This window comes from Lithobates pipiens, unplaced genomic scaffold, assembly GCF_037356315.1.
Source record: "Lithobates pipiens isolate NorthernLeopardFrog02 unplaced genomic scaffold, aLitPip1_a1.2 Scaffold_3, whole genome shotgun sequence".
Classification (NCBI taxonomy): Eukaryota; Metazoa; Chordata; class Amphibia; order Anura; family Ranidae; genus Lithobates; species Lithobates pipiens.
This window is the reverse complement of record NW_027507790.1, coordinates 18,565,935-18,585,130: the sequence shown is the minus strand read 5'-3', so window position 1 is coordinate 18,585,130 and position 19,196 is coordinate 18,565,935. Positions and strand designations below refer to the sequence as shown.

Genomic DNA, 19,196 nt, shown 5'->3' with positions numbered 1-19,196 from the left:
CTCCCTTCTTTTTCTCTTCTACTTCTGATTCTTCTGGGCGCTTCCTACCTATGGGACATGAGCCCCGGCTGCTCGGCCCTGATCCTCCATTTCGAGACCACCCTAGAGAAGCTACAGAAGAATGCCCCGACCTTTTGGCCTGGATGGGTAAGTGAATGCGTCTCATATTTCTGTATCCACCATGATTGACATACTGTTGCTAAATGTGAAAGGCATTAACTCCAATGTTAAGTGTAGTCTAGCCCTACGTGAGTTCAAATGGTCCACGGCAGACATTATCTTTATCCAGACTCATCTTGCTAAATCTATGGCGTTTGCCCTTAAACACTATCCCTGAATATACATTGCTTCCATTGCTTAAACAGGGTTCCCCCTTCCAATTGCACTCCCTGCATGCAGACCCATTAGGCCATTATCTCATCCTCCAGGGGTCCTGGAAGGGTACCAACCTCACCTTATGTAATAGCTACGCTCCAAATGTCAACCAGAACTCCTTTTTATCTAACATATATAAATGCTTACTTGCAGCTCCCCATCAGTATCTGGTCATAGGAGGAGATTTTAACCTGAACTACTCCCTGAACATGGATAGGCTCCCTATGGTCCTGAAAAAGCTTCCCTAGTGGCTGGTAAGAAATCCACCCTTTTTTGCCAATTAACTAGAAAACACGTCCTATTTGATGCATGGCGCACCATGTACCCATCAGCTAAGCAATTTACCTTCTACTCTCATCCCCACAAATCCCATTCACGTCTAGATTCCTTTTTTGTTAATGCCCCAAATTTACAAGCCTATACAGGATCGGATAGCCAAGCAATTTCTTGGTCGGATCACGCCCTGATCAAGCTCTCCCTAGCACTCTCCCTGGGATCTTCCCGAGTCTGTCAGTGGCATCTTAACGAGTTCCTGTTTAAGCATGAACCCTCCAAAGTGGAACTTGAGTAAATTTTGAAGTTCTACTTCACTGAAAACAGCTCCTCCAAGGTCTCTCCCACTTCCTTATGGGAAGGACACAAAGCGTTTTTTCGAGGCCAGTGCATATCACCCTCCACTGCCCTAAAAGCCTAATGCTAATAAGACTAGACGGTTGTTGTTAGATCAGCTCCGGCAATTGGAGACATGCTTGCTGTCCTCCCCCTATCTGCATACACTCAGGGCATTGGTGAGCACTAGGGCTAGTTCACAGGACTAGGGCTAGTTTACTGGACTTCGTTTACGGGACAGGCGAAGAAGAAAGCCCTTCTTCGCCTGTGCCAAACTTTCTAAGACAAATCTAATAAACCGCACACTCTTTTAGCGAGACAACTCCCCGAACTGGCAGCTGCCACCTCACCCACCTATATTAAAGATGCGAACGGCATCCTTCAATCCCACCAATCCAAAATCGCCTAACTCTTTCATGACTACTTCTCCTACTTTAGCCCAAGCCTTTCACTCCTATTTAACAGATTGTGACCTCCCCGCCCTCACCCCCTCTGCCCTGGCCAGTCTTAACCTGATGGGGCTGGCCAGGGCAGAGGGGGGCCTGATGGTCTACCATACCTTTACTATAAAACTTTTCTGCCAATTCTGCTCCCCATATTACCCTGCAGTTCAACTCCTTTATGGCCAACACACCCATTCTTACAATCAGGAAAGGACAATACACTGTGCTCTAACTACAGGCTGATTGCTCTCCTGAACACAGACCAGAAAATCTTTACTAAATTACTGGCAAACAGGTTAAATAACTTCATGCCTTTATTGATACACAAGGATAAAGTGAGGTTTATCCCCCTTCGTCAGGCAGGGGACAATACCAGGAGAGTCATTGACCTTGCGGAAGTAGCGAACAGGAACAAGTCTGAGGCATTGCTTTTAAGCCTAGATGTGGAAAAGGCCTTCGATAGGCTGGGCAGGCCCTTCTTTTATGCTGCCCTTCGGTATAGAGGGTCCCTTCCTTCAAGCCATTACCCATCTATACTCTTCTTCCTTGACCCTGGTCAGAACTCAGTTTGCCTCCTCCTCTACCCTACCTATCACAAATGGTACCTGACAGGCCCACTCTCCCTTCTCCTCTACGCCCTATGTATCAAGCCCCCTTGCAGCCCATATTAGGCAAAATCCAAATATTCATGGCATCCCAGTCCATATTAGGGACTTTAAAATTTCCTTATTTGCGGATGATGGTCTGCTCACCCTAACCCAACCTCACACCTCCCTCCCAAATCTACATGTAGAATTGGATTGATACAGTGCCCTTTCAGGCTACAAATTAATAACTCCAAGACTGATGCCCTCCCCCTCAATATGACCCTGCAGACACTGTCGGCCCTCTCCCAATCATTTAACTACTCATGGAAGACATCCACCCTAAAACATCTCGGTGTCCACCTTACACCCTCCTTTGAAGCTCTATATAAGGCCAACTTCCCTCAACTCTACACGTCTATTAGAGCCTCCTTAGCTAAATGGAAAACCCTAAAGCTGTCTCTCTTTGGTCGTTTGGCAACCATTAAGATGGCAATCCTGCCCAAACTCCTTTACCTCTGCGAGACACTTCCTATCCCTATCCCAGCTCCACACTTCACAGCTCTTCAAAGCGTCCTGCTAAAAATTTTCTGGAACTACAAGAGACATCGGATTGCTAGATCAATACTATATGCCCCCCGCAATCAAGGAGGCCTTGCATTTCCCAATATAGCCAAGTACTACTTAGCGGCTCAACTATGCCCGATCGCTTCTTGGTGTACTCTCCAAGCATATAATCAGTGGACTCAAATTGAAAAGCTGTGGCTAGCCCCTACCCACCCAAATTCCATGCTACGGAGTACAGATGTGACTCTTGGTAGGTCACAACTATTAGGGCCAATGGCGCTTGTATGAACGCTGTGATGACGTGATAAATCAATGTACCCACTTACCTCCACAGCTTCCCCGGTCACCTCCTTTCTGTTTACTCCCAATGTCCCGGACAGTTTGATCTCACAGATGTCTCATTACTGGATGAATAGGGCCTTGTTTCGGTACAGTCAGTTGGTGGATACCAGAACCAGAACACTAAGATCATTCCAGGATCTGAAAGATGCCTTTGATTTGCCTAGACGGGCTTTATTTTCTTACCTACAAATCCACCACTTTGCACAGTCCTTTGCATCAAATTTACAATTCTCCCCCTTAACCGAGTTTGAGAGAATATGCTTGGAGGGCTCGTCTTCCCAAGGGTATGATATCGCGCACCTACCAACTCCTGGTCACAGATATGTGACCAACAGGACCTCGGCATACCTATATGTGCAAATTGGAGCAGGCCCTGGGTGAGGTCATACCCTTAAAGACATGGCAGCTCATTTGGTCACAGGCCTTTAAGAGCTCTATATGTACTTTATACAAAGAGAACAAATACAAGGTTTTACTACACTGATAGCAAACCCCCGAACCCTCTCCATTCTATATACCCCTCTGCCCATCATCGTTTCTGGCTCTGTCACGAAGAGGTGGGGATGCTGTATCATATCTACCGGACCTGCCCACAGATCATCCCTTACTGGCAGATGGTACAATCTCTTCTCCAATCCATCTTCGACTCATAGGTGCCTCTTGACCCTAAACTATTCCTTTTAGGCCCCCCTCCTTCCTTCTCTAAAACCTCCAAAAAACTCTTAGCCTAAGTGCTAACGGCCAGGCGATGCTTGATAGCCCTGAAATGGAAAAAGAGGGAGCCCCCCTCCTTGTTTGAACTGCATACAAGGATTAGGGACATCAAATGGATGGAATATTTGACAGCTTCCCCAAAAAATACTCTTGACAAATATAACCGAGTTTGGGAGCTGTGGGATATGCTAGAAGCTCCTAACCCCAGCTGGCAGCGCGGAGACTCAGGGCCGGGTAGGTGTCCTCTCCTCTCTTACCTCCTATCTATATCGAATCCCCTCTCCTCTCCTTATCTTCACCCTTCTTAGCCCTCTTGACTCTACCTAACCTCTCTACTCCTTTCTCTTTCCTCCTTTGTGCTACAGATGCGCATCTGCGCAAGTTTGAAATAAGTGGTAGCATAGAGTCGTTGACCTATACCTCACTGTTTATTCGCGGACATGTAATGTTTTTCTTTTTGTTATACATACCTCAACCATGTTTCTCTACGGGTGACAATGTGTATGAATAACCCGCTTGCTGTATACCACTTAACACATTGCAAGAGCTTTCTTTTTTCTGTTTGTCCTTTTAGGTTGGAAAAAATGGAAACTCAATAAAAAATTGTCAGTTCTCAAAAAAGTATTTTATTGGGATTTTATGTGATAGACCAACATGAAGTGGCACATAATTGTGAACTGACAGGAAAATGTTAAATGTTTTCAATTTTTTTTTACAAATAAATATGTTAAAGGTGTGGCGTGCATTTGTATTCAGTCCCTTTTACTCTGATACCCCTAACTAAAATCTAGTGGAACCAATTTCCTTCAGAAGTCACCAAGTTAGTAAATAGAGTCCACCTTAATAGAGTGTGTAATTTAATCTCAGCATAAATACAGCTGTTCTGTGAAGCCCTCAGAGGTTTGTTAGAGAACCTTCGTGAACAAACAGCATCATAAAGGCCAAGGAACACAACAGACAGGTTTAGCGATACAGTTGTAGAGAAGTTTAAAGCAGGTTTAGGTTATAAATAAATATCCCAAGCTTTGAACATGTCACGGAGCACTGTTAAATCCATTACCTGAAAATGGAAAGAGTATGGTACAACTGCAAACCTACCAAGACATGGATGTCCACCTAAACTGACAGGTTGGGCAAGGAGAGTATTAACCACATGCCGACCGGGCCATAGCCAAAAGACGGCTACAGCGCGGTCGGCTTATTCTGGGAGGGCATCCATGGACATCCTCATAGAATCTTGCTCCCCCTGGGGTGCGCACCCGGGAACATTCCTGACCGCCGGGTCCTCCGGATCACAGTAAATGGCTGCTGATAGCGGCTGTTTACCACTTGTAAACAAACCAGCATCACATCATGATGCCGGTTGCTCCCTCCCCTCTCTGTACCGATCGATACAGTGTGAGGGGAGAGGGGGAGAGATGGCAACAGCGCTGTGGGCTGGATGTGTAGTGCCCACAGCGCTGCTCTGTGCCAATACTCTGCCCATGCTCTGCCTATACTCTGCAACACTGTGCAATACTCTGCCAATACTCTGAAACACTGTGTATTACTCTGCCAATAATCTTCAATACTCTGCCAATACTCTGCAATAAATTTTAAAAGAAACAAAGAATTTTTATTTTATTTTTTTTTTTACAGAATTTTCAGTCTTTTTTGATTAACAGCGCAAAAAATAAAAAACCCAGCGGTGATTAAATACCACCAAAAGAAAGATCTATTGGTGTGAAAAAAAGAACAATTTCATTTGGGTACAGTGTTGCACGACTGAGTAATTGTCATTCAAAATGTGAGAGCACCAAAAGCTGAAAATTGGTCTAGTTAGGAAGGGGGTTTAAGTGCCCAGTGGTCAAGTGGTTAATCAGAGAAGCAGCCTAGAGGAACATGGTAACTGTCGAGGAGCTGCAGACATCCACAGCTCAGATGGGAGAATCTATCCACAGGATAACTATTAGTCGTGCATTCCACAAATCTGGCCTTTATGGAAGAGTGGCAAGAAAGCCATAAGAAGCCCCGTTTTCAGTTTGCGAGAAGCCATGTGGGGGACACAGCAAACATGCGGAAGAAGGTGCTCTGGTCAGATGTGACCAAAACTGAAATTTTGTCCTAAAAGCAAAACGCTATGTGTGGCGGAAAACTAACACTGCACATCACTCTGAACACACCATCCATGAAACATGGTGGTGGCAGCATCATGTTTTGGGGATGCTTTTCTTCAGCAGGGACAGGAAAGCTGGTCAGAGTTGATGAGAAGATGGATGGAGCCAAACACAGGGCAATCTTAGAAGAAAACCTGTTAGAGTCTGCAAAAGACTTGATACTGGAGTGGAGGCTCACCTTCCAGCAGGACAACGACCCTAAACATACAGCCAGAGCTACAATGGAATGGTTTAGGTCAAAGCATATTCATGTGTTAGCCCTTGTACACACGGACGGAGATTCCGACGGAATGTGTCCGATCGGACCGTTTTGTCGGATATTCCGACTGTGTGTGGTCTACATCGGACTGTTTCCGTCGGATTATCCGACGGACCAAGTTTTCCAACTTGTTGGTAAAATTTTCCGCCAAAATGCTCCGATTGGACATACTCGGATCAGGTGTAGAGAATTCCGATCGGACAAAGTGCCACGCATGCTCAGATCAAATTCCTACACCAAAGCTATTGGCTACTAGCGTGAACGTAGTCCCGTTGTAACGAAATAACGTCATCACGTCGGATTTTCTGACAACTTTGTCAGACCGTGTGTATGCAACAGTTTCGGACAAAATTCGACGGATTTGGTTGTCGGAATCTCCGACCGTGTGTACAAGGGCTTAGAATGGCCCAGTCAAAGTCCAGACCTAAATTAATTTAAAAATCTGTGGCAAGACTTGAAAATTTCTGTTCACAGATGCTCGCCATCCAATCTGACAGAGCTTGAGCTATTTTACAAAGAAGAGTGGGCAAACGTTTCACTCTCTGTAATTGCAGAGAAAGGTGGTTCTACAAAGTATTGACTCAGGGGGCTGAATGCATGCCACACTTTTCAGACATTTGTAAAACATTTTGAAAACCATTTATCATTTCCCTCCACTTCACAATTATGTGCCACTTTGTGTTGGTCTATCACATAAAATCCCAATAAAATACATTTATGTTTTTGGTTGTAACATGACAAAATGTAGAAAATGGCAAGGGGTATGAATACTTTTTCAAGGCACTGTATATATACCATAGTTTGTGGACTTTATAACTTTCTTACAGTCTAAATAATTATTGATTTAGGTTATTTTCACCAGAATACTGTTTGGGTACAGTGTTTGATTACCGGGCAATTGTCATTCACATGTGACAGTGTGGTAAAAGTGTTGGGTATTGAAGTGGTTAATTCCTCACCTCTTTTGAAGTCCAGGAGGAACCAGCGATAACAGAAGTAGAAGTGAGTGTAATCACCATTTTGGTGCATGAGCTCAAAAAGCTCAGAATCCAGAATCTGAAATGTAAAATATGTAAGACAGAAAAGATGGTGGTTATCAGTGTACATAAAAATTGTTATTTGCACAATAATGTTAAAACAGTAAACCAACCAAGGCTCCAATATGTGTAACAAGGGAACAAGTCTTTATTTTATAGTGCCCCATTTATAGGGTTATGTTTCAAGAATCACCATCAGTGGGACAGGAGAGATGAAGGAAAAACTCTCTAGTGAGGACACTGACATCAGTATAAATCTGATAGGGGTTCTAGCCTAGTAAAGGGGACAGAGTGTTGAGACAAACAATTTAACACTAACAGGGGTGCTTAAAATGGTCAGCTTTTATTCATTTATGTAAAACCTTGATCCCAAAAGGAAAACAACTCTTGTAACTGCTTTAAAAGTGTTAGCTGGAATTCTGCTTTAACTAGTTAGTCCATCTATATTTGCTAGTGCATATAACAGCATCCTCTCTCCGGATTTGTGCGGAGTGGAGCCACCCTAAGCCCTTGTACACACGGTCGGAGAATCCGTCGGAATGTGTCCTATCGGACCGTGTTGTCAGATAATCCGACTGTGTGTGGTATGCATCGGACTGATTACGTCGGAATATCATAACATGTTGGAAATATTTCCCGACCAACTGGTTCGATCGGACATACTCCGATCATGTGTAGAGAATTTTGATCGGACCAAGTGCCACGCATGCTCAGATCAAATTCCTACATCAAAGCTATTGTCTACTAGCGTGAATGTAGTCCCATAGTAACGAAATTACGTCATCACGTTCTGAAAGATCGGATTTTTTGACAACTTTGTCCAACTGTGTGTATGCAACAGTTTCGGACAAGATCCGACGGACAAAATCCGACAGGCAAAATCCGACGGATTTGGTTGTCGAAATCTCCGACCGTGTGTACAGGGGCTAAGACAGGAAGTATATTACTGGCCAGATCACCAGGTGAAAGTAAAGTGATAAAAACTTAAAGTGGTTGTAAACCCTTACAAACCACTTTGACCTACAGGTAAGCCTAGATTAAGGCTTACCTGTAGGTCTAAGAAATATCTCCTAAACCTACACGGTTTAGGAGATATTTGCCAAAACACAGGCACCGCTGTCTACAGCGCATGAAAAAAGTCCAATAAAAACACACGATCGGATTTTCCGACAACATAATCCAATCAAACTTTTTCCGTCTGAATTTCCGACCATGTGTACATGGCATTAGAATGAGCCTATCCCGGTCTATCCAAGTCTGTTCTCATTAACAGCACTGCAAGAAGCCAAGCATCTACACTTTTGACCCCTTGTTAGGACAAGCGGCGGAGCAGCGAGACCCACTGAGAAGATGGATGCTCAGGACTACAGGGGACAGCGGTGACTTCGCTGGCTCCTGTGTCAGGTAAGTGACACATAATGGACTACTATGCGATGCATAGTAGTCCATTATGCTTTACCTTTGCAGGGAATCAAAGAGGAAGTAAACCCTAAGTGGTTCTCTTTGTTAATGAGTGGGCTTGGTAGCTGTGTTTACATTAATTTACCCTTTCTGCAATGCGCAGGCAGGTCTTCTTTATCAATTGTTATCAATTGTAACTAGATTTGAACACTGTTTGTCCTAACAAGGGGTCAAAAGTGTAGATGCTTGGCTTCTTGCAGTGCTGTTAATGAGAACAGACTTGGATAGACCGGGATAGGCTCATTCTAATGCCATGTACACATGGTCGGAAATTCAGACGGAAAAAGTTTGATTGGATTATGTTGTCGGAAAATCCGATCGTGTGTTTTTATTGGACTTTTTTCATCGGAAATGAGAGCTGGATCTAAAATTTTCTGACAACAAAATCCGATCAGGCTTTTTTGCGATTGTGTGTAGAGAATTCCGATGCACAAAGTGCCATGCATGCTCAGAAAAAATTTGGAGACAAAAGGTATTGGCTACTGCCCTCTACATAGTCCCGCCGTACGTGTATGACGTAATGACGTGTATGACGTCACCTTGTTCCGAACAATCGGATTTTCCGACAACTTTGTGTGACTGTGCAAGACAATCCGATGGAAAAAAATCTGATGGATTTTGTTGTCGGAATGTCCGACCGTGTGTGCAGGGCATAACATAATGTTCAAAAAACCTTGCAGTTAGCCATGACATCTCCTTCTGAGAAACATCTAAAAGGTAAGAAAAAATTGTTAACACTTTTTAGGCATGCTGTGTGAATAGGAACACAAACATACAGTTATAGTGGGGTTTTCTGTAATTTGACTGCAAAAGCATTGCTTTAGGGAAGGGCAATTAATCGACAGTTGCATTGCTGTATTTAGGTGTTTTTATTTTTTATTCTCCTAAATATTTTAAGGGATCATAACAAGTAATACAAAACATAATATGGACACAAATCTCTAATGGGTGGAATTGAAGTACCAGTGGGACATGGAAAGAATTACTGCATCATAATATATATTTTTTTTCTATTCATTCCAAATGAGGGCAGTCATGATTATTTAGGATATGGCAAAGGAGTTTGGAATTTTTGCATATAGTATAAGTCCAGACAGTATGTTTTTGTCAATTATAATGATGCAGCCTAACCAGGTAAAATGTGGCAGCTCCCATTTACTCTGGGCTATCATATAAGAGGTTTAAAATGAAAGTGATACAATCTTCAGAATTTGCAGCCAAAATAATTTCAAGGTATTTTAAGATGCTGGATTGAATTTACTAAAGGCAAACAGACTGTGCAGTTGCACTTGTTTTCCCCAGAGCCTAGCAAATGTGGTAAAGCTCTGCTGATTTCTGGCATCCAATCATGTGCAATCAAAAATGCTGTTTTTTTATATTTTACTTGAACCTTAATGGGTTGTCTTTACAAAGTGAAACTGTTTATTTTAACTCTGGGGAAAATGAATGCAATTTTTCAAAGCACACAGTGTATTTACCTTCAGTAGTACAGCTTTCTATAAATGGAGCAGTGGCGGCCCGTCCATAGGGTGCGCACGGGTGCCACCCCCCCAAGCTATTCACAAAAAAATAATAATGACCAGGCGCAGGACACACAGCAGTCTATGGAAAGTTTCCCAACTTGCAATCAGCTGATTAGCCCGTGTTTAGGGTGCATTCGGGCGCAAGCGATGCTCCTGTAAACACTTCCACTCATCAACGGTATGTTTCTGGCCACCCGTTCTTTATTTTTATTGGCAGGGACCAGAGGACGGTGGGCGGTCCTTTTTCGGCGTCACTTCCAGTTTTCCAGCTCACTTTGCTGGGGACTGGGCATTTCGTAGAAACTTGCATGCTGGTGTGTCCACTCATTCACCTCCCTGGGACTCGCTACTCTGGCCGCATCACCATTCAAAGCATGAGACTGAATTCCCCTGAAGTTGCTGCCGGTGTTCTGTCTAAAAATGTCCGGCTATCGAATAGTGTGCGCTGTGCACTGCGCAGCGCTTGCGCAGTACGGAGTACTCGGAAAATCTCCGAAGATGAACGGCGCCTGCGTTATGAGTCGAGGTGCAAGCCCCACCCATCCAAGTGGACGGCCCCTCGCGGGCTTGCTTCGCTCGTCATGCTTCGGGCACGGCCTCGCTTCGCTCGGCTCTTTTTATTCTAACTCTATGTCCACTTGGATGGTGGGGCTTGAACCTGGACTCACGGCGCAGGCACCGTTCATCTTCGGATATTTTCGGAATCTGCTTGTCCTGTGTACTGCACATGTGCAGTACACAGCGGACACTATTTGACATGACACTGGCAGCAGCAATGGATGTCAAGATCTCACAGTAAGGCTAGGTTCACACAGGGGCGACTTGTCCAGGCGACTTCGCCACCTGACAAGTCGCGCTCCATTCTGTACTATGGAACCGTTCTAATAGGAGCGACTCAAGTCACTCCGACTTAGAAAAAAGGTTCCTGTACTACTTTTGCGGCGACTTCGGGCGACTTGCATTGACTTCTATACAGAAGTCGTTTTGCAAGTCGCCGCTGATCGTGTGCAGGTCGCGGTGCTGCAAGTCGTGCTGCCCACTGTGTGAACCGAGCCTCAGTGTGTGGAAGGGGGGAACAAACAGCCAGCCTCTGCACTCTCCATAGAAGACAGATAAGATTGACAGAGAGGGATTGGGGAACAAGTGTACTGTCTATAGAGAGGTTAAATAATGAAGCCAGCAGTGTGTGTGCAGCTTCTCCCTTTCCCGCCCACTTTCTACACTTCCACCCTCTCCCTAACCTGTCTGCTTGGAATGCTGTGGCTGTGCTGGAACAATCACACCTGTAGAGATGAGGGGACCATGAGAGTCCTTATGAGGGGAGGGGAATGGTTAACCTGTCAGTGTGTGTTTGTACATGTCTGCTGTTTGTGTGCTACAATGAGACATGGGATAACATTGGCTGCATGCTGGGAGACCCCTCCCCAACTGCATACACAGCATGTCACAGTGCACATTCCCTGACCTAGACACCAGTCCCTCTCCTTCACCCACTATTGTGTATGGCATTGTCCAGGTCCCTGTTTATACACTTCAGCTTCAGAAGATTTACTGCCACGGACGCACCATTCCAGAGACTGTCCACTTCATTCCAGGCACACTCCACTTCATTCCAGGGACACACAACTTCATTCCAGGGATGCAGGCACACTGCACTTCATTCCAGGGACACACAACTTCATTCCAGGGATGCAGGCACACTGCACTTCATTCCAGGGACACTCCACTTCATTCCAGGGACACTTCACTTCATTCCAGGGACAATCCACTTCATTCCAGGGATACTCCACTTCTTTCCCGGGACACAGGCACACTCTACTTCATTCCAGGGAAACACAACTTCATTCCAGGGACGCAGGCACACTCCACTTCATTCCAGAGACACTCCACTTCATTCCAGGGACACTCCACTTCATTCCAGGGACACTCCACTTCATTCCAGGGACAATCCACTTCATTCCAGGGACAATCCACTTCATTCCAGGGACACACCACTTCATTCCAGGGACACATCACTTCATTCCAGGGACACACCACTTCTTTCCCGGGACACAGGGACACTCCACTTCATTCCAGGGACACTCCACTTCATTCCAGAGTCACAATACTTAATTCCAGGGACACTCCACTTTATTTCTGGGACACACCACTTCATTCAAGGGGACACTCCACTTCATTCCCGGGACACAGGGACACTCAATTTCATTCCAGGGACACTCCACTTCTTTCCCGGGACACAGGGACACTCCACTTCATTCCAGAGTCACAATACTTAATTCCAGGGACACTCCACTTTAGTTCTGGGACACACCACTGCATTCCAGGGACACACCACTGCATTCCAGGGACACTACAATTCATTCCAGGGACACAACACTTCAGGTGTGAATGGGCGTGTCACGCTAAAAATAGGATTTTTTGTACTAACCGTAAAATCATTTTCTCTGTAATTCACCGTCTGACACAGCTTCTTCTCTTTAGACCAGGGGTGTCCAAACTTTTTTCAAAGAGGGCCAGATTTGATGAAGTGAACATGCGCGAGGGCCGACCATTTTGCCTGACATTCTTTGAACCGTTAAAATTCAGTCTAAGTGTGTTTGTTAGAGCTCTAATACACTGCCCAACAAGAATTCTCTTGTCTTTGTGGCTGTGTGTGGGAAGAAATGAGCTTGGGTGTATTTGTACATACTGTATTAATTGGCGTATAACACACACCTTCACTTTAAGAGTGAAGTTTCAGGGAAAAAAAATGTTTAAATAAAGAACTGTGAAGCAAAATAATGGTCAGTGCCCACCAATGCAGCCTAATCAGTGCACATCTGCAGACCCACCATTGCCAGGAACACACGCACCACAGCCAGGAATGCACCCACCATTGCCAGGAATACACTCACCATAGCCAAGAATGCCACCAGCATAGCCAGGAATGCCCCCACCATAGCAAGGAATGCCCCACCATAGCAAGGAATGCCCCATCATAGCCAGGAATGCCCCCACCATAGCCAGGAATGCCCCCACCATAGCAAGGAATGCCCCCACCATAGCCAGGAATGTCCCCACCATAGCCAGGAATGCCCCACCATTGCCAGGGACGCAGCACCATTGCCAGGGACGCAGCACCATTGCCAGGGACGCAGCACCATTGCCTGGGACGCAGCACCATTGCCAGGAATGCCTCCCCAAATGCCTCACCATTGCCAGGAATGCAGCACCATTGCCAGGAATGACTCACCATTGCCAGGAACGCAGCACCATTGCCAGGAAGGCAGCACCATTGCCAGGAACACAGCACCATTGCCAGGAATGCACTGACGAGCGACAAAGGAGAATCTCCTGTTTACACGTCGGCTTCTTTAATAGAAAGTCCCGCCTCCTTTGATGGACAGAACAGTTGTCCAATGGCAGTGCAGGAGAAGGACTTCCTATTACAGAGGCCGTCCGTTAACAGGAAATTCTCCTGTGTACGGCGCTTGGTCCTGTCCTCCCTGTACCTTCCGAAGCATATATATCTTTTGTGGCCCCGGCGCTGGGAGATCGTCGGGGGCCACAAAAGATGTGTATGTCCAAATAACCAGGCGGGCCGTTCAAAACCGGGCCGCGGGCCGCGATTGGCCGGACTTTGGACATGCCTGCTTTAGACCATTGGGTTGTTATGCCACCTTCAGGAGAGGACTAGGCATTACATGTTAACATGTGATAATAAAACTAGAACTTTCTAGTTCTGCCCAAGGGTCGCTCCCTTAGGTAACAACCCCTCAGCATGCTACTGCGGCCTCAGTACGTCAACAAGCAGTATAAAGTAAAGAAAAATATGAGGGGCGGTGCTGTGTCAGTCGGTGAATTACAGAGAAAAGGATTTTACGGTGAGTACAAAAAATCCCATTTTCTCTTATATTCACCAACTAACACAGCTTCTTCTATTTAGACCATTGGGACGTCCCCAAGCAGTGCCAAAACGAGGGGTGGGAAAACAGCATAAAACTTCATCCACCATGGCATGTGGGAGCTAGTACAACCCACAAAAAAACTACAGTGTGTGGAAAAACCACCACAAAAAAAACAGGGTGCTCCTCAACGGAGAAGCACTACCCTCAAACCACACCAAAAACTGCATTAATTTAAAGGTACTGCATTTTTACCCCAAAAAAACAGGAAAAAAGGAAAAAATTGCATATGCAATAGCAACTATACAGCCACCTGCAAAACTTTGCGGTCAAAACAGGCATCACCCGATGCACTGACATCTACCTTGTACAACTTTGTAAACGCGTGGACTGACGACCAGGTCGCCGCTTTCCACACTTGAGCGACAGACGCTTGATGTCGGAAGGTCCAAGACGTTCTGATTGCCCTCGTGGAGTGGGTCATGACCCGGAAAGGGAGGCACCTGCCCATTCAAGGCGTAGGCTAGTACTACAATCTGTCTGATCCACCTGGAAATGGTGGCCGACGAGACCGACATGCCTTTCTGTGGACCAGCCACCGAAACAAACAGTGAGTCTGACTTCCGGAAGCGAACTGTGGCAGACAAATACACCTTCAGAGCCCGAACCACGTCCAGAGCATGAAGGGCCACCTCCTTAGGATGTGTCGGCTTAGGACACAGAGATGGTAGCACAATGTCCTCATTGATGTGAAACGCCGAGGCTACCTTCGGCAGGAAAGACAGTTGTGGATGCAACACCCCCTTATCCTTGTGGATAACCAGATAGGGCGACTTGTAGGACAAGGCCGCCAGTTCCGAAACCCTCCTGGCCGATCTAATGGCCACTAGAAAGACCACTCTCTGGGAAAGAGTCAACAGGGGAAACTCTCTATTTTCAAATGGCGGTTTCTGAAGCGCCGATAAAACCAGGTTCAGATCCCACGGGGGTAACGGTGGACGCACCGGAGGGACTACATGTCGCACCCCTTGAGCAAAAGTGCTCACTAGAGAGTGTCACCAGGGGTCGCTGAAAAAAGGACAGCCAAATCTGTGATTTGTCCTTTAATGGTGCTTAACGCCAATTTCTGGTCCACCCCTTGCTGAAGAAACAGCAGGAACCTGGATATAGAAACGGAGCGTGGATGCCATCCTTTCTCCTCACACATGGAGATGCAGGCCTTCCAGGTACGAAGATATATCTTCCGAGAAGAAGATTTACGTGCTCTAAACATAGATGGGATCACCAAGTCCGACAGACCCCAGTTCCTCAACACCTGGCTCTCAATAGCCATGCCGTTGAAGTCAGTGATGGTAAAGCAGAATGGAGAATCGGACCTTGAGACAGAAGGTCCTCTTGCAACGGCAGTTGCCAGGGAGCGTCTGCCACCAGGCGCACTAGGTCTGCATACCAAGGACGCTGAGGCCAATCTGGGGCAACCAGTATTACTGGGATCCCCTCGGCTTCCACTCTGCGAAGCAGATGTGGTAACAGTTTTAGTGGAGGAAAGGCGTAGATCAACTGGTACTGATCCCACGGAGCCACCAGCGCGTCTGACGCATCTGCCCACGGATCTCTTGTCCTGGACACGAATCTCTGCACCTTCCAATTGAGACAGGAGGCCGGAAGATCCATGTCTGGTGTGCCCCACTACAGGCACAGTAGCCTGAACACTTCCGGATGCAATGCCCATTCTCTTGGGTCCAGCATCTGATGACTTAGATAGTCTGCCTGCCATTTCTCCACACCCAGGATGTAAATGACCGACAGGGCTGGTACATGTCGCTCTGCCCATCAAAGTATGTGAGCGACCTCCCGTGCGGCGGCCAAGCTTCTTTTTCCTCCTTGGTGACTGACGTATGCCACAGCAGTGGCAGTGTCTGACTGGATCCTGATCGGAAGCCCTTGCAGTCTCATTGACCATGTGGAGAGGCATAGCCTGATCGCTCTCAGTTTGAGCAGATTGATCAGCAACTTGGATTCCTTTGTCGACCAGAGGCCCTGAGTCGAATGAACCCCCATCACTCCACCCCAGCCCAATAGGCTGGCGTCCATTGCAATCACCGTCCATTTCAGAGGTAGGAACGGATTGAAGCCACCAGATCAGGGAACCCCTGACTATCTGGCTCACCACTCTACCTCTGTAGAGACACCTTTTCTTTTCTTCCTTTTTTGGGCTATCCAAAGAAATGTAAGTAATTTATCTAATTCAGACATATGGATACAAATTGATTTTAATTAAAAATTATTATTATTTTTTTCTCCCACCTTTTCTCCCCCCCCCCCATGTTTTAATTGGGTTTTTGTTTTAAAATGTCACACCCGTTCCCATGTTGTCCCAATTCGGAAAGTTTCCTATATGGAAAATATATATAATTTTTTATTTTTTTTTGTTAACCCTGGGAGCAAGTTTGTTATTTTTATTCTGCATTTGCAAATATTTGGGGATGAATTGTAATTTTTACGGATTTTTTATAAATTATCTTAATGATACAGCCAGCCAGCGCAGCCCCCCTCACAGGTGAGAGCCCCCTGGAGAGCCCCTGTACAGACACACACACACCGCTCAGCAGCCACATGCAGCATCCCCCACAAGGAGGGGGGGAGGGAAGATAGGGAGAGGGAGAGAAGAGAAGGAGGTGAGGGACCCCCAAATCGACCTCCCAGGGAATGCCCAGTTGCTCAGCCCCACCGAGGCAGGGAGAGCTGTACTTACCAGTCCTGAAAAGTTGGGAGACATTCCATTACAGACCCACTCTCTGATCACTACAGGGTGGTTGCTGGCCTCAGCACACTGTGACACAGACATCAGTAGACTGGTCATATGTGCGCCCCGGAGCATAAAAGCTCACCGACCATCTCTGGAGCTGAGGTTTCGTCGTGGCCGACCCAGCACGGAGCTCTGGTCTGCACACGCTCGATGGCCAGGCTGGGGAGGCTACAAGGATAAGGGTATCCAGCCTGTCACCCAGCCGGCTATTGATAGCAGATCACAGGATCTATCATCTTGCGCAAAAAGCCAAGCTTCTGCAGAAAAAAAAGACGGACTGATGGGTCCGTCAGGGTTCCTAGGTCCTTCTTCACTAGGCAAAATAAAACTGAGGCTGCAGTAACATGCTGAGGGGTTGTTACCTAAGGGACCGTGCCTTGGGCGGAACAAGAAAGTTCTAGTTTTATTATCACATGTTAACATGTAATGTCTAGTCCTCTCCTGAAGGTGGCATAACAACCCAATGGTCTAAAGAGAAGAAGCTGTATCAGTCGGTTAATTAGAGAAATGTGCCTTTTGATGTGAAATGGAGCAGCTGGACAGCAAAGGTAGGCATAGTTGCTCTCTTGAAGAAAGGCTGTGACAGCCTCGTTGTAGTATTACCTCCACAACCCTGGAAGATTATGGCCCTGGGAAGAGGGGGGCCTGTAATGTCTGTAAGTTAAGCCCCTTGGGCATTGTGGATTTTTCTGTTTTTTATTTTAGCTACACTTAGGCTTTAATGTTTCTTGGTCTTTGATTGTTTATCACAAAACCCTAAACTTACCTGGATTAAAGATCTCATATTGGCAAAGTGTGTATCCATGGCACCACCATGAGGAAAATTCTGGTTCATCCTTTTCATAAGTTCAGTAAAACAACTGAAGGCCAGGGCCTCTGTGGAACAGTGAATCATGGTAGGTACAGTGAATAGTAACAGTTATAGTGTAATTTCTCAATCTGCACATTACTTAGTCTCTTGCACAAGAAATTGCCACTGGCAACACACATTGCAATCTGATACATTTTTGCTTAGATTTTTCAACAGCTATGTAAAGTGAGGGTCTACTTGCTTAAAAACTGAATAGGTTGTTTAGTTAGGCTCTCGTCCTACATAGCTGTTGGTAAAACCAATCACAATAAGATGGTAAGGTGAGTGACCAGCTTTATTGTAAACTAACGAAATGTGGCTCTTCCAATAATGGTGTTGCATTTTGTCCTTTCTTTTTTCAGATATTGTAACATTAGTTTGCCTGAAGGTACTGCGAGAAGCACCACTGCACTTGTGCTGATGTTATTGTCCTTATACTCACGGGTTATAACAGTGGTTCTAAACTCCTGTCCTCAGGACCTACTAACAGGTCAGGTTTTATGTATTACCTTGGGGAGATGCAGACTAGAATACTGCAATCACTGAGCAGCAAATTATATCACCTATGATGTATTTCAGTTATCTTGCAAACCTGGCCTGTTAGTGGGTCCTGAGGACAGGAGTTGAGAACCACTGGGATATAAGATTGTGAATGTCTATTATCAGAGCTACTGAACTAGGATTGAATGCATGGGGGGGGGGGGGGGGGGAGTTGGTTTGTGGGTTGTTAACTGTACTTACAGTGGGAAAAATAATCATTTGATCCCCTGCAAGATTTTGTAAGTTTTCCCACTTAAAAAGAAATGAAGGGTCTATCATTTTTATCATAGGTGTATTTTAAATGATAGAAACAGAATACCAACCAGAAATCCAGAAAAAAACACATACAACAAATGCTATAAAGTAATTTGCAGTTCAGTGAGTAAAATAAGTATTTAATCCCCAAGCAAAACATGCGTTATTACTTGGTGGAGAAACCCTTGTTTGCAAGCACGAGGTAAGACGTTTCTTGTAGTTCTCATCTCAGGAGTGATTTTGGTCCACTCTTTCTTATGCCCCGTACACACGACCAGACTTTTCAACATCAAAAGTCAGACGGAATGATTCCGGCAGACCATTCGATCAAGTGTGGGCTGCAGCGGACTTTTGATTTGCAAAAGTCTGACAGACTTTAGAAATGGAACATGTTTCAAATTTTTCCGCCAGAACTCCGCCGGACCCAGTTCCTACCGAGAAATCCGCTCGTGTATATGCTAGTCCGACGGACAAAAACCGCCGCAAGGGCAGCTATTGGCTACTGGCTATGAACTTCCTTATTCTATTCCAGTCGTACGTCATCACGTTTGAATCCGTCGGACTTTGGTGTGATTGTGTGTGGCCAAGTCCGTTCATTCGGAAAGTCCGTCAGAACTCTGTCAGAACTCCGTCAGAACTCCGTCAAAAGTCTGTCGGACCTAGTCCCTCGAAAAGTCTGGTCGTGTGTACATTACAGATCTTCTCTAAATCCTTAAAGATTCTTGACTGTCTCTTAGCAACTCAAAGTTTCAGCTCCCTCCATACATTTTTTTATAGGATTAAGATCT

At 45.7% G+C, this 19,196-nt stretch overlaps 1 protein-coding gene across 2 annotated transcripts in view; it reads right to left on the bottom strand.

Annotated features, from left to right (window-relative positions):
* The window catches only part of SGSM1 (small G protein signaling modulator 1), a 364,300-nt gene that overhangs the window by 32,666 nt on the left and 312,438 nt on the right, over nucleotides 1-19,196 (bottom strand). For both annotated transcript variants that reach the window (XM_077461348.1, XM_077461349.1), the window contains 2 exons: nucleotides 17,530-17,639; nucleotides 7,009-7,105 (listed from right to left, as the gene is read on the bottom strand). In XM_077461348.1, the coding sequence (XP_077317474.1) occupies nucleotides 7,009-7,105; nucleotides 17,530-17,639 (207 nt within the window). The remainder of the gene's footprint in view (nucleotides 1-7,008; nucleotides 7,106-17,529; nucleotides 17,640-19,196) is intronic.